We start from the raw sequence: 14,220 nt of genomic DNA on the forward strand, positions 1-14,220 counted from the left end.
CCATTAGGAGGATCCAATGATATATATATATATATATATATATTATATTCAACTTAAAACTAAATGCATGCATTCCCCTCCATGGAAATTGAGCTGGACCCCAAAACACTTGACTAAATAATAATCTTCAACTTTTGTCTCTTTCTAATAATAAAAAGCTTAATGATGTCATTCAAGAAATGATAATCTTGATGGAAATAGGTGGAATTTAGGCGATGTATGCCTTTCCTCGTTTGAACTTCACCCTTAACTTTAAGGCTATACCATCCTTAAGTGTTGTTAAACGGAAAAATCTTATCAACATCTATGAATGATAAATTATAGATCGAACCACCATAGGGTAAACCACTGCTTCTTAGGCCCCAACTGATTCTACCACCATAGGATAAACCGACGCCTCTTAGGCCCCGACTGATTCTACCATAAAAGCCAACGATAGACAGACAATAACTTTTTCGAACAAAGCCTTTATGGGGTTTGTCCCAAAATGAATAAACGTTTATGGGGTTTTAACCAAATATACAAAAAGTGAAGGTTGAGGTGTGGATTAAGGGATTTGAGGGAAAGTGGGGAGCAAATTGATAGCCAAAACTTAGCTTTTATGGTTGGTTTTTTTAACTTTAGGTGAAGCAATGTGTAAATATATGACCACATTCTTCTAATTCAAATACAAATCCTTTTCCCACATCATTTTTTTAATTTTTTTAGCTTTTAAAACCTTATCCTCCTCTCTCTCTCTCTCTTTTTAATTAAAAAAGGTAATAATTGAATAAATGGGGGAAGAATTCCTAGTTTTCTTACTTTATCAAAAGTATTAGTTATTAATTCAAACTTGTTAATAGACGCCATCTATGCTTCATTCTATGTATTCCATAATATATTTTCATTAAAATATATAATCTAAATATTTATCATTTCCATATTTCCATATTTTCAATTTTAGTGTCTAACCTTTCTCATATATTTACATATGTCCACTTAACTTGCAGACTAGGTCTCGTAGTAACTTGCCTCAAATGAGCTAGAAATTTTTGTTTAGTCGGCGAGAAGGAGGAGAGAGAGGAGAGAGAGATTTTATTCCCATTAACTAAATGATGCAAGTGACGAAGATTGTATTCTCCGTCCTTATCTTAGCTTCAATTCATGGTCGTACCACTTTTAATATATTGATTTACTTACTAAATAAATAAGACATCTTCTACAATAGGATGAGCTAAACTAGTGGTGGTATTGTGGCAGTTTGTTTAAAAGTAAAAAGAATAGGAAAACATGATTTGACTGTGTAAGTTAGTTGCTAGTTTTTTAATGAAAAGAGACGAAATTAGTTTCTTATGTTCCATACATTGCATGCTACCAATTCTCTGTTTCATCACATTCTTCTCAACCTTTGTCTTCAACCCATTTGCCCAATTGAATTTCTTGCATCATTCCTGTTGTTTTCCCCCAATTCTCTTCACCCTTCTTCACATTTTCATTATCATTTCTGGGTTTAATCTTATTTTATGGAGTTCTTGTTGGATTGTACTGAACATTGTTCATGGATTGATTGGGGGATGATGAATTTCATTCGGGTTGTTCGTGTCACTCGAGTTTGAGCTGTTTTATGCCCATTTCTTCTCGTATGGATGTGTATTTTCAACCCACCAAAAGGGCAATTGATGATCTTCCTGATGAGTGCCTCTTTGAAATCTTTAAACGTTTGCAAACTGGGAAATCAAAGAGCTGTTGTGCTTGTGTGTCCAGGCGGTGGCTTATGCTCCTAAGCACTATCCGCCGGGCTGAAAATGGCAACAACTCATTTGGATCCTCAAAGTCTGATGATACTGAAATGAGCAGTGGTTGTAATAATGGATATCTAACAAGACATTTGGAGGGGAAGAGAGCAACAGATATAAGACTTGCTGCTATTGCTGTAGGAACCAGTAACCGTGGGGGATTAGGGAAGCTTTCTATTAAAGGGATGAACTCCATATGTGGAGCTACTAATGTTGGTCTTACATCAGTAGCCCATGGTTGTCCATCGCTTCGAACGCTCTCTCTTTGGAATATCGCTTCGATTGGCGACGAGGGCGTGCTGGAGATAGCTAAAGAATGTCATTTGTTAGAGAAATTTGATATATGTCAATGCCCTTTGATCACCAACAGGGCTTTGATAGCAATAGCTGAAGGCTGTCTGAATTTGACTGTTTTAAGTATTGAATCTTGTCCAAACATTGGGAATGAGAGTCTGCAAGCTATTGGACGATCATGTTCTAAGCTGCAGTCCATCTCTTTAAAGAACTGTCCGCTGATTTCGGATTGTGGCGTTTCAAGTTTGATTTCGTCTGCTTCGTGTTCTTTGCATAAAGTGAAGCTTCAGGCCTTGAATATCACTGATTTCTCTCTTGCTGTGATTGGACATTATGGAAAGTTCGTCACCCATTTGAGCCTTTGCAGCCTCCAAAATGTGACTGAGAAGGGGTTTTGGATGATGGGGAATGCTCAAGCTTTGAAGCTATTGAGTTTATTGACAATAACTTCCTGTCAAGGCGTTACTGATGTGAGCCTTGCAGCCATAGGCAATGGATGTAAAAGCTTGAAGCAGATAAGCTTTAGAAAGTGTAGTTTCATTTCTGATGATGGACTTGCAGCCTTCTCCAAGGCTGCAAGAACACTAACAGGCCTTGAATTGGAGGAATGTAACAAGATCACGATATCGGGAATCGTCGGTTCATTGACGAACCATGAACCAAATCTGAAATCTTTAGTACTTGTTAAGTGCTCAGGAATCAAGGATACAGCACTGCAGATTCCCCTGCTCTTTCACGGCTCGTCTCTTCGGAGGCTATCGATACGCCATTGCGTTGGTTTTGGTGCTGCTGCAAGGCTAGTCACAATTGGGAGGCAATGCCCTCAGCTTCAGCAGCTTGACCTTGTGGGGCTCTATGGTTTAACAGATGCAGTGCTGCTTCCTTTACTAGAGAGCTGTGGAGGACTTGTGGAAGTGAATCTCAGTGGCTGCTTGAATTTAAGTGATGAGTCAGTTCTTGCCTTGGCTAGACTCCATGGAGCAACCATTCAGCTGCTTAATCTTGATGGGTGTAGGAAGATCACTGATAAGAGCTTAGTGGCAATAGCAGACAAGTTAGTAGTTCTTAATGAGCTACATGTTTCGAATTGTGCAGCCTCGGATCACGGGCTCCGCGCGCTTGCTCGTTCAGAGCACGTCAATCTGTTAGTACTCTCATTGGCTGGCTGCTGTGGGATAACAAGTAGAAGCTTGCCTTATCTTGAAAGATTGGGGAAGACTCTGGTGGGGTTGAACCTCAAAGGTTGCAGCTCTATCAGCAGCAGCTCAACTAAGGCGCTTGTGGAGAAGTTGTGGAGCTGTGACATCCTCGTATAAACAAGAGACCAAACAGACCATTTTGTTCAAGCTCTCTTAACATGAATGCTTGTTTCTATCTGGGTTTTTACTGATCTAAATGAACCAAATGACTAGAAAACTAAGTAGCCAAAAGCCAAGCTCTGGTCTTGGTTGCAACCCTTTCATTAAAAACTTGTTTTGTTGAAGAACACTCTCTTTTTTTGTGGGTTTGGTTTGGTTTGGTTTGGATTTGTTTGTTGTACTCTGCAACTTTTGATTGTACTTAAAGTCTCATTTAGTTACAAAAGTGTTTGAGCATTGAATTCAAAGAGACAAAACCACCACAGGGCAAAGGCTAAAAGAAGCAAGCAAAACTTAACAAACGCCTTCAAGAATTCACTGTCTTTGGTCTCTGGTAATGATGAGATGAGAGACGGCAGAAGAAAGGAGTGGCAATAGGGACAGAGAGAGGACCCCCTAGGGGGGTAGGGTACCCTAAATGATATGAGGATAACATGGGATTCGTTCTCTAACACGTGGGATCTCACAATTTACTTCCCTTTAGAGTCTAGCGTCCTGATTGGTACTCCCTGGTGTTCACCCCCTTCGAGACTCAACGTCAACCAATGCGGGATCTCCAATCTATCCTCTTTGGGTACCAGTGTCCTCACTGGCACTCGTTCCTCTCTCCAATTGACGTGGGATCTCACAATCCACCCTTCTTCGGAGTCCAGTATCCTCACTGGCACTCCGCCCGGTGTTCACCCCCGTTCGAGGCTCAGTGTCCTCGCTGGCACACCGCATGGTGTCTGGCTTTCATACCATTTGTAACAGTCCAAGCCTACAGGCTAGCAGATATTGTCCTCTTTGAGCTTTTTCCTCAAGATTTTTAAAACGAGTCTATTAGGGAAAGATTTCCACATCCTTATAAAGAATGTTTTGTTCTCCTCTTTTCGAGATGATTCATATTGTTTACATAATCCCACTCTTCATGTTCCTGAATTTTCTTTCTCAATACTATTCCAGCAGGTTGGTTGAAATATTCAAACTTTATTCATATCATATGAACCTTTCATTTAAATTTCCAAGAGAAATTCCTTCTTTTTTCTTGCCATACACTAAATGGAATATGATAGATATGTAAAGTTTATAACCATGCAAATCCAAAACACATTAAAGATTGTGGGCATAGGAGGCCAATAATTGCATCTCTATAGGTAAAGCCTTAAATGAAGGGAGGATGGCAAAATTAAATAGGAAGCAAACAAAAAACAGAAGTCCTTTTTGTGGGCAGTAGACCTTGTTTCTTTGTACCTCTTCCTAGCTACATTCCTCTTATCAAGTCTTCAGCCCTCACATAATCATTTTCATGTTTTTAGTTAGCCGTAGATATTGTCTACTTTGACCCGTTACTTAGTTAGGGAGAAGTTTCCACACCTTTAACGGGTAAATTAAAACCGTCTTAAACTATAGAATCTAAGTTGTTTGGAGACTAAAAGGCAAGAAAAAACTCGAACCCGGGTCAGCTGGTGTTTCTCCATCGGTGAAAATGAAAAGAAAAGTAAAAGAAAAAGGTTGAATTTATTGAATTGGGACCCAAAAACTGATAGCAGACAAAGGCTACTCCATTTCACTGTAGGATATTTTGTCAACACTTCATAGTTCATAGACACACAACCTCTTCCATTAATCCCTATTTCTCTCTCTCTCTCTCTCTGCCTTCACAAATTATCACTCAAATATGGCTTTAAAAAGCTCTCTCCTTCTCATTCTTCCTCTCATGTTTTCCCTTTCTCTCTCTCACCCCACATCAGGTAAACACCATACTCATATTTATGAATCAATTTGTTGGTGTTTTTTTCACTTTTTTTGGTGTTTGGAGCCTCAGGGAATGAGGATTCTTCAAAGCAGAAGGAATTGGTAATTGGGTCAAGGCCGCCACGGTGCTTCAACAAGTGCTTGAATTGCAGGCCATGTGTTGCTGCTTTGGTTATTTCTCAGCGCCATAAAGGGGTTCATAATAGTGCCTTTTCTAATTTGGAGGCCGCTCTTCCAGCCCCTAGGGATGATGCCTATTATCTTCTCTCGTGGAAATGTAAGTGTAAAGATAAGTACTTCCAACCTTAGAAACCAAAATAAAGGCTCATTCTCTTCCCAGGTTTCTTCTTTATGGGGATGAAATCCAATGGAGAATGCTTGTAAGTACATTATTTAATGCGAATAAGTTAGTTGTTTTGGTTGAATCAGATGGATGGATTATTGTCCATAAACCGTCCATTGGACCACTCGACTTTTCTGTCCTTTTCCTTTAAAGAAAATGAACTATTGTTTATGGTAATAATCATACAATTTAAGAGCGGTAGCAAAGAAAATCTCTCAAACCTACCGCTAGCAGATATTGTCAGCTTTGGCCCATTACGTATCACTATTAGCCTCACAGTTTTAAAATACGTCTATCAGAGAGAGGTTTCCATTGTTCCCGTCTCCAACCGAAGTGAGATCTTACATTAAAGTTTAGTTCTAAGTTGAGTCTATCTTCCGATGAAACAGCCATTGTTTTGTAATCAACTTAGACATGATGAGTAGCAGCAAGAAAACAATGTTTCTGGTGGACCATGTTCAGGTTTTGTGTATTTAAAGACACGTACCTTTTCCACAACAGCAACGAGCCAAATTCAATCCAATACCTGAGAGCACTCTAAGAGATATTAAGACAGATCCAAGAGTAAATGAAGGAGATGATTAAAAAGCATAAATTAACTGTCTCCGTCCGACATCTTACCTTATTTGTCACCGTCGTCGTGTCACCGATAACGATTTCACCAATCTTTAACAACTTTCACAAAAGAAAACAACTTTTAGTTATCCTAAAGAAAAACAACAGACCTGCTGTAAGAACAAAGATGGTTTACATTTGGCCATAAGGGCTTCGCTTCCACAAACATACAATATTCTGAATGTAGTAACATTTTATGCAAATGATTCATTAAAATAACAGCTCTCAGCAAAAAGATCCTAAATTTAGTTTCAATGACATTGTGTACAATCCAAGCAGAATTTCCGATGTGGATGTCTTTTTCACTTTTCCATCCTCTTATTTCCAAGGGGTCGGGGTCGGCATAAAGAAAATTAAGCATACACACACAAACCCTACATACTTCCAGTTTTACATTATTTGCAGCTTAGCCTTTCCGTTTTCTAATTCATAACAGCATATATATAACGTTCAGATCATGGACAAAGAGAAGCTTCATGAACACCTGCAGCGTCGTTGATAAAAGCATCTCATCATGATGAACAGCTGCTTTTGGCATTTGCTCCATAGAATCAGTTAGTAACCAAGCAGGGCTTCAGTTCCCTACGCTCTCTGATGGTTTCCAGATTATACTTTCTAGCTTAGCACAGAAATTCTTGTAGAACTACAATGCCACACAAACAAGAAAATACAGTTTATTAACAATAAATATATCTAAAGGATTTAGGCCTCCCTGTGTCTTTTTGAGTACCAAGGTCTAATTGTATCAAATTACCTTGTGATATTCTAGAGTGTCTCCTGCAGCCTTGCGAACGTCCACCATAAAAAGTGACGGGGCCACTTCATAAATCTATAAACCAGAAGTGAATTTAATAAGCAAATGATTTGAATAGTTTATAAAACCTCGGTTATCAACCATCATGGTTATGAGAGTACCTCCAGCACAGTTGCAAACTGTGAAGCCCTATGTCCAGTCCTTCTTTCCAACCTTGTCTGTAAAGAAAATTTCAATCAAAATTAAAATTAATATGTAATTCCAAAACCATGTCACAGTTTCACTCCTCAAGAGGCAAGAATAACAGTTGCACCTTGAAATTACGTGTGTGGACATTTAAACCCATTGCTTCTGCCACTACTTCAATGGTAGACATTATAAAGTTAGCAGGTTTACGAGAAACAAAACGTGTTTGCCGCTTTATATAGTCCTGTCATGGGAAGGAAAGAATGATGATGAGGAATGGTAAATCTCAGAATTCCAACAAGTACACATACAAAGCAAGATGGATACATTATGGCCTGAAAGGATAAAAGAATAGAGCACTTGACATTCTATGTCAAAGAAGAAAAACAGGGCTTGAAACAAGCTAACCTGTCGCCGGTCAAATAATGGTGACAGATTTAACCCTTGAGATAATGTTATCATCTCAAATGCATTCATCAACAACGGACCATCGTCACTTTTTTCTGACTGATCAACCACATATTCATTCTGCAAAATGATGAGTATTGATGAAAGCGAAGAGAATTAATTTAGTACACAAATATGCATGAAAAACAAGCAAATTATTAACAAGATCCAGGAACACAAGCTTTAAACTTGAAGCAAATTAGAAAAGAAGATTGCATTTCATTGCACAAAAAATTCAGTATAGTATGCACCATATAAACCTGTGATCACGTGCAATGAACAATAAGATCAAAAGGCAATTTAAACATAACCGTGAAAGTTAGGCCATTTGTTTCATACGGAAATACTCTCTCCTGTAAGGAGGGGCGGATTCTGGCAGATTCAGGTAGTGTTCAAGGTTGTATGTCTTTGTACACAGAATACAAAGCCCCAACTGTTTTCCTTTTGAAGAGAAGCAAAACCATAAGTAGTAATAAAGGAAACAAAAACCAACCTCAATGCCATCAAAAACAGCCCGTACATCATCTAAGTTTACTTCCTCAACTTCTCCTAGTTTAGCAGGCATGTAGTTTCTTCTGAACCATGGGTCTTTTCTGATTTCTTCAATTCGAATCCGCTACATTGCACAAATGAAAACCTATAGTGAAATTTTTTCACGGAATACAACCAGGTATTAAATCCTACATGATGTGGAGAATATTTTTTCTTTATTTAAGATGCTCCATGACAACACCGATGAATGCCAAAATTTTACATGAACTCAACCCACCCAACAAGACTAATATTTCCAACACTCAGCAGCATAACCAATACATCATTAAAACCCAAACCCCTACCCTATGATACAAATAAAGGCAGGAAACGCCAAAATAGTACACTAATAAATAATGATTGAACTAGTGGGTTTATGGTGAACCAAAAATCTCAGAATTGGAGAATTGACAATTAAAATATCTAAACTGAAAAAACTCACAGTTTTAGGATTCGGATCAAGGATCTTCTGTATCAAGGACTTCGCACCAGGTGAAAACCAATAGGGGCAGGAATACTCCGCTGCATTTATCTATGCATCAGAAACGAAGTTGTTAGAAACTTATCATTCACAGTTGTGAAAGCACTGAGCAATCATCTTATTTTGACTGAGAAAATCAGTTCATCCGTGCATGCTTCCAATCCCCAGAACATAATGGGAGAAAAAAAATTAGCCCCAACATTCTATAAATTGGATATCTATTGTAAATGTTGGTGACAAGGACAACCGAACCTCCACCCATCTCCACAATAGTATATATCGTTTACTTTCAACAAAAACCCTCATGACTTTTCTCTAGGAACCACCTAAAGGGCCTTGTACCAATGGAGATAATTACCCTCGCTAATTTACCCACGATCACTTCCTTTCCTAGCCAATGGGGGATTTTGTTTACACTTTTTTGACCGTTGGCACCTAAAAGAGCATTTTTGTCTCTCACACAATAGACTTCCTATTTATAAATATGAGATAATCATTCAGTTCTAAGAAACTATGGTGATGTAAAGATTGGAAACAGACCTTCATATTTAGGGTGGGGAGGCCTGACTCTGAAAAAGGAAGATATCCGGCCATTAGTACATAGAGGATGACTCCACATGACCATATATCTGCAGCTGCACCATCATAACCCTGACCACGAAGCACCTGCAAGGAGCAGCTCACATAATGATTTGAAAAACAGAATAATAAAGAAGATAGACATGAGCATATTCCTACATCATTCACAACCTAATGAAACAGACCAATGAATGGAACACCTACTTAAGAGCATTTTAACAACATAAAGTACATACATCGAGGCAAGGATAGCCTCACATCCTGGACAATCCTTAAAACTGACAAATCATGAGTCTTTAACTTGTACTTATATGTTGACATGGCTTATGAATAATGTACCTCAGGCGCAACATAATTAGGAGTTCCACATGTGGTGTGAAGCAGCTCAACACCCTGATTAGAGACAAAGCAAAATAGGTAAGAAAGGCGAGTAACGTGCATATAACTATTAACAAAATTTCTATCATTCAAGGCAATTGTCATTCTACAATACTTGTTGAGACAGCGCACTCAGTCCAAAGTCAGAAACCTTCAAATTTCCATCAGCATCAAGAAGAAGGTTTTCAGGCTACGACAAGGAAAGATAGCGTTCATTAGGATCACAACTTATGAAATAATTTTTTCCCAGAACCGCGAACTATACTCTCTATTTAAGAGTTTTGCACCTTAAGGTCCCTGTGGTATACACCCTTGCTGTGACAATGAGCAACTGCATCTATCAGTTGTTGAAAGTATCGTCTAGACTCAAATTCTGGAATCTTCTTATGAAGAACCTGCGCAGATAAATTATATATAAATATTAATTAGACAGTCCAGATACTTACCAATCTAATATAAGGAAGGTGAAATATTATTCAATTATTTTAGACTGGAAAGCCGTACTATTTTATCATATAGTTCACCTCCAGAGACAAACTCAAGAATTATATATATCTTTGTCTGGCTAGCCAATACCTGGAATTTAGGGGGAGATAGGAAAACACAGAGAAAAGGAATATCATAAAAGATCCCAAAAGCAGGAAACTAACTACAGAAAACTCCTACAAGCTATTTGATATTGTCATGAAGACATGAGCGTACCTCATGCAGTCTGACAATATGTGGATGCCTGACAATTTTCATTATTGATATCTCCCTCTTAATCTGAAAGACGATTTACAAAAGAAGAATCAAATTAACAAAATACTTAGAACAGGAAGCAAAGAGCAAGTATCATTATATAAAAGTAATGGCAACATCCTTCTGGACATGAATGTTGCAGGCTTAATGAATTCATGACTTTAATTAGCAGAGGGAAAGCATGCAATTCCTGCCCAATCTCTGAGTTTGTTCAGTTTTTTATTTCTATGTAGTTTTTTCATCGATGGCAAAAGCCTTCACCACATATAGAAAATCATTTGAACATTCCTATGACTTCCTTGTTAAAGTGCTAGGCAATGTGAATCTTCAAGTGAGTAGTGAATCCAGGTGCCTGAAGGGAAAGTAGGGTTAAAAATGGATTTCATAATGTTCAGTTGACCCAAAACAAAGAGAATATGCCCAACAAGCCCAGAGAGTAAGTGCATATCCCGATCTTTTATGTGAACATGACAATATACTCATTAGGCAGCACTTGGACAGTCAATCCTTCCCGACATGTAAGAAGAATTTAGTGAAGTACCTGTTCTACCATTTTGTGTTTGAGAATGCTACTTTTGGCCATAACTTTCATGGCCACGCCCTCCTTCGTCTCCGTGTTACATGCAAACTTAACCTTGGCAAACGTTCCTTCGCCGACAGTCCGCCCCATCTCATACTTCCCAATTTTTCGAGATACCCGCTTCATGATCGCATTTCCCAGAAGAAAACAAACTCCGCGATAGTTCTCAACTACGAAACAGAATAGTTATAAGCACCCAACACGACCCAAAAAAAAAAAACATCAACCCATTCAATTCAACAAAGAGCATCAAATATGAAAAAGAAGTCCTCAATTATTCTATTCCAAAACTCAAATCAGCGTGAATTGAACGGTCGAGGCTAAAATGGAATTCGAATCATACACATCAGCTTTAGTCAAGAATAACAGTTATCAATTTCGCATCATTATTCCACTACGACGCAATCAATTTCTCTTCATGCTCAGGATCACAGTATTCCTAATACTCTTCCTATTTTCAGCATAGATACCCAAAATTCAAAAGATTCGCACGGAAATTGATCACAGCCAACCGACACAAGGATCTGAAAAATAGGGAGAAAAACCTTAGGATTGCGAAATAATCTTGGTAACTAATCCATTTCCGTTTCCGTACGATTCTCGGTTAGCAAGCAGAGGAAATCATAAGTCGTCCAGAATTTATTCGCTAATTCGAACCAAAATGTGAGAAGCAGCTTAAAGAACAACAGGTGGGGAAACCAAGTAACTACGAATATTCGGGTGAGATACTTACCGGAATTTCACTAATCACCGGCGGAGGAGCAGGAAAAATATTGAAAAACGGTGCAATCAGGGAAGCACGAAAATAATGGCTTTGGTATAAAATGGTGGGCTTTCTTAAATGTGGAAACCAGATAAATGTGATACACACTACTTACGTGTCAATCCACACCCGCAAGCGGCAAATTGCGCCCCACTCGCGAGTACTGTCTTGTGCACGTTTTTAAAATGCGACCTCGTACACTAATTTGCATGGCTAAGTTTAGGGCATGACTCTGATATCATGTTAGGAATCACGACTCTCTACAATGATATGATATTGTCCACTTTGAGTATAAGCTCGCTTGACTTTGCTTTGGGCTCACTTCCACGTAGCTTTGCTTGCCCAAAATACCTATAGTATTCCTTCCTTATAAACTCATGAATTAAGATATTTTAATTATATAATAAAATTTATTTAGCTTAATGTTTTGCTTACAAATAGTAAATTGCGGTCATTAAAATTATAACTCTTGAAATGTCTCATGGAAGTTATATAAAGTCGTGTATGTTACTATTTTTATTTAAATATATATTAGATAAAACCCAAAAAGGTTATACATATAATTTCAGTTTGATTTTTTAACAAGTTTTTGACATTTAAACGTATATAATTTCCAAATCCTAGACTACGAAAGTCAAAGCCTCCTCCTACACCCTTCACATGCTACTAACATTTTTTCCAAGACGTTTATTAATCGGAATAAAAAAAAAACCTAACATGTAATAAAGAGATTTCTCGATCCCATGAATAGAAGGGAAAAGATAAATAAGGGTATAGATTATGATCCCGTCTCATTCGATAGACTTTTTATTTGATAAGTGTACGAAAATTTTGATGTTTTATCCAAAATAGTTAATAAAGTTCGATGTGATATGTGCAATAATTTAATGAACACTTGTATTGCCATTTTAAAAAAAACGTTACGCAGAGTGATGTAAGAATCCACATTTTTCTTTTGTAGCATATAGTCAACATTTCATTAATAATATAAATGATAGTACCATTACAATTTCATAATATAATTTTCGCGCTATATAATTAGAATGAATATATGTTCCCCATTTTATAAAGTTTAATCAAATTTGGTCGAAATTTGACGTAATGAGTTAAGATTTATCATTGATTTAAAAATTGATGGTAAACTCGGATGTAGTATATACTTAATGCGTTAGTTATAACATCAGTTAATATGCAGATCATATCGGTACATAATAAGGTAATTTACTGATTTACTTGTTTGTTATCATAAATCAAAGAGAATCTATGATTTACTAGTTTGTTACTAAATCTATGATTTTCTGGTTTGTTACAATGCAATGCTCATTATACATTTATAAATATACGAGGTTGTGACCCATATAAGTCATAGTGTCATAGTGTCACAGTTGCACTTTCGTGGCAGCATGATTACGCAAAGTCAACTGTACGAGATTCGAACTTCGTGGATAATATTAACAAACGATTGAGTCTTTTAAGACTAAAAGTAAAACGATAACCACAACTTTAATAGCATATAAACAGACAGTAGAAAGAATGAGAAGGGACAGACAACGATGGTGGGGTCCATTTGGGGAGATTCTTAGTTCTGATTGGACGTGAAAAAGGTGATGGAAAAATGAACGGCCATTAGTAAGCTGAGGTTCGTAAATTGACGACGACAACGTGCCAGAATTTAATAATAATTAATAATTTTCTGTCACTTTGTTCCATATTTGGCAAGAATAAAATAAAATAAAATTGAAATCAATTTTATAACCTCTCGGGTGTGGCTGACAATTATTATTTTTCTTCTGATTTTGGAATATTATATATTAAGAAAGAGAGAGGAAAAATAAAAAATTAAATACATGGCTCACACTTCACTATTTAATTTAATTTTAAAATGTAAACATTATCTATCATAGTATTTTAATTTTCATTTATTTTGCTACATTTAATTTCGAAATGTTATTTTTAATAAAATAATATCTAAACCTAATTTTAATGCATTTTTGTATCTATTTATTTTGGTATTTTTAACTATTGGTTATTTTAATTCTTAAATAATTAAATATTTTTGTGTAAAATTTATTAGAAAAAGAAAATATATTTAGGTATTATTTTTTTTGTAAAATAAATACCATAAAATTCCAGCCGCCGATATCATTGACGAGGTACGGAGGACACACTTCGCCGTCATCATTAACAAACAAAATATGAAATTACAATAATACCCCTATATTGGCATTTTTGTCATTTTCTAATGGATTCACGATTCACCGTTGAACCAAGCCGTGGAGTCCACCCATGACCGCAACCTTTCCTCTGGACTTGGCCGTGTGGGCCCCCAAAAGCAACGTCCAGCCACTCATGGGCGAGAGTGGTAGAAACGTAAATATAGAAAAACATGAGGGCTTTTTAGTAGTGGAAAGTGAAATCCAGCTGTCGTTGGGAAGATTGGGGATGTAGTTGTCTTGGCCACGTGACTGATTTAACAAGGGTCGTTAAAAATCTGACACGTAACCAATCAACAGTAATCGTAGATCCCGACTCCCGTGACGTGTTCCTCTTGTGGGTCCCATATTCTCTGCATAGATTTTTACAAAAATTAAAAATTAAAAAATAAATTTTACCACACTGTCATGATCATATTTGTTCGAGAGGTGTTGTCTATGACTA

At 37.2% G+C, this 14,220-nt stretch overlaps 2 protein-coding genes and 1 pseudogene across 5 annotated transcripts; 2 read left to right on the top strand and 1 right to left on the bottom strand.

The window, feature by feature from the left end:
• Positions 1-1,125: 1,125 nt before the first annotated feature.
• LOC111780662 (EIN3-binding F-box protein 1 pseudogene) lies at positions 1,126-3,875 on the top strand (annotated as a pseudogene).
• A 1,135-nt stretch (positions 3,876-5,010) lies between these two features.
• On the top strand, positions 5,011-5,631 carry LOC111780350 (EPIDERMAL PATTERNING FACTOR-like protein 8). The gene is made up of 2 exons (XM_023660725.2): positions 5,011-5,160; positions 5,235-5,631. Exons 1-2 carry the CDS (start codon positions 5,088-5,090, stop codon positions 5,471-5,473), a joined length of 312 nt encoding a protein of 103 aa, XP_023516493.2. The 5' UTR covers positions 5,011-5,087; the 3' UTR covers positions 5,474-5,631.
• A 673-nt stretch (positions 5,632-6,304) lies between these two features.
• Positions 6,305-11,678, bottom strand: LOC111780349 (CBL-interacting serine/threonine-protein kinase 24). Of its 4 annotated transcripts, none has more exons than XM_023660724.2 (16): positions 11,533-11,610; positions 11,345-11,445; positions 10,761-10,969; positions 10,181-10,243; positions 9,983-10,054; positions 9,766-9,873; positions 9,594-9,668; positions 9,440-9,493; positions 9,062-9,187; positions 8,483-8,572; positions 8,003-8,125; positions 7,471-7,590; positions 7,190-7,306; positions 7,038-7,094; positions 6,877-6,951; positions 6,305-6,765 (listed from the first exon to the last, which is right to left on the bottom strand). In XM_023660724.2, the coding sequence occupies exons 3-16, from the start codon at positions 10,923-10,925 to the stop codon at positions 6,697-6,699; spliced, it is 1,314 nt and encodes a 437-aa protein (XP_023516492.2). In that variant the 5' UTR covers positions 10,926-10,969; positions 11,345-11,445; positions 11,533-11,610; the 3' UTR covers positions 6,305-6,696. The 4 variants fall into 4 exon arrangements, with proteins under 4 accessions (XP_023516492.2, XP_023516490.2, XP_023516491.2 ...); XM_023660722.2 differs by lacking the exon at positions 11,345-11,445 and adding an exon at positions 11,143-11,323 and having other exon boundaries at positions 11,533-11,608; XM_023660723.2 differs by lacking the exon at positions 11,345-11,445 and having other exon boundaries at positions 11,533-11,678.
• Positions 11,679-14,220: the final 2,542 nt, after the last annotated feature.

Source organism: Cucurbita pepo, chromosome 18 (genome assembly GCF_057944985.1).
Source record: "Cucurbita pepo subsp. pepo isolate OVF chromosome 18, ASM5794498v1, whole genome shotgun sequence".
Taxonomy (NCBI): domain Eukaryota; kingdom Viridiplantae; phylum Streptophyta; class Magnoliopsida; order Cucurbitales; family Cucurbitaceae; genus Cucurbita; species Cucurbita pepo.

Bases quoted from the DNA above. Each gene is read 5' to 3' on its own strand.
- LOC111780349 (XM_023660722.2), bottom strand. The intron at 8,126-8,482 runs GTGAGTTTTTTC...TGTGCAATGTAG, and splicing joins TTGATCCGAATCCTAAAACT to CGGATTCGAATTGAAGAAAT. The intron at 7,307-7,470 runs GTTAGCTTGTTT...TTCCCATGACAG, and splicing joins CATTATTTGACCGGCGACAG to GACTATATAAAGCGGCAAAC.
- LOC111780350 (XM_023660725.2), top strand. From the start codon at position 5,088: ATGGCTTTAAAAAGCTCTCTCCTTCTCATTCTTCCTCTCATGTTTTCC. The intron at 5,161-5,234 runs GTAAACACCATA...TTGGAGCCTCAG, and splicing joins TCTCTCTCACCCCACATCAG to GGAATGAGGATTCTTCAAAG.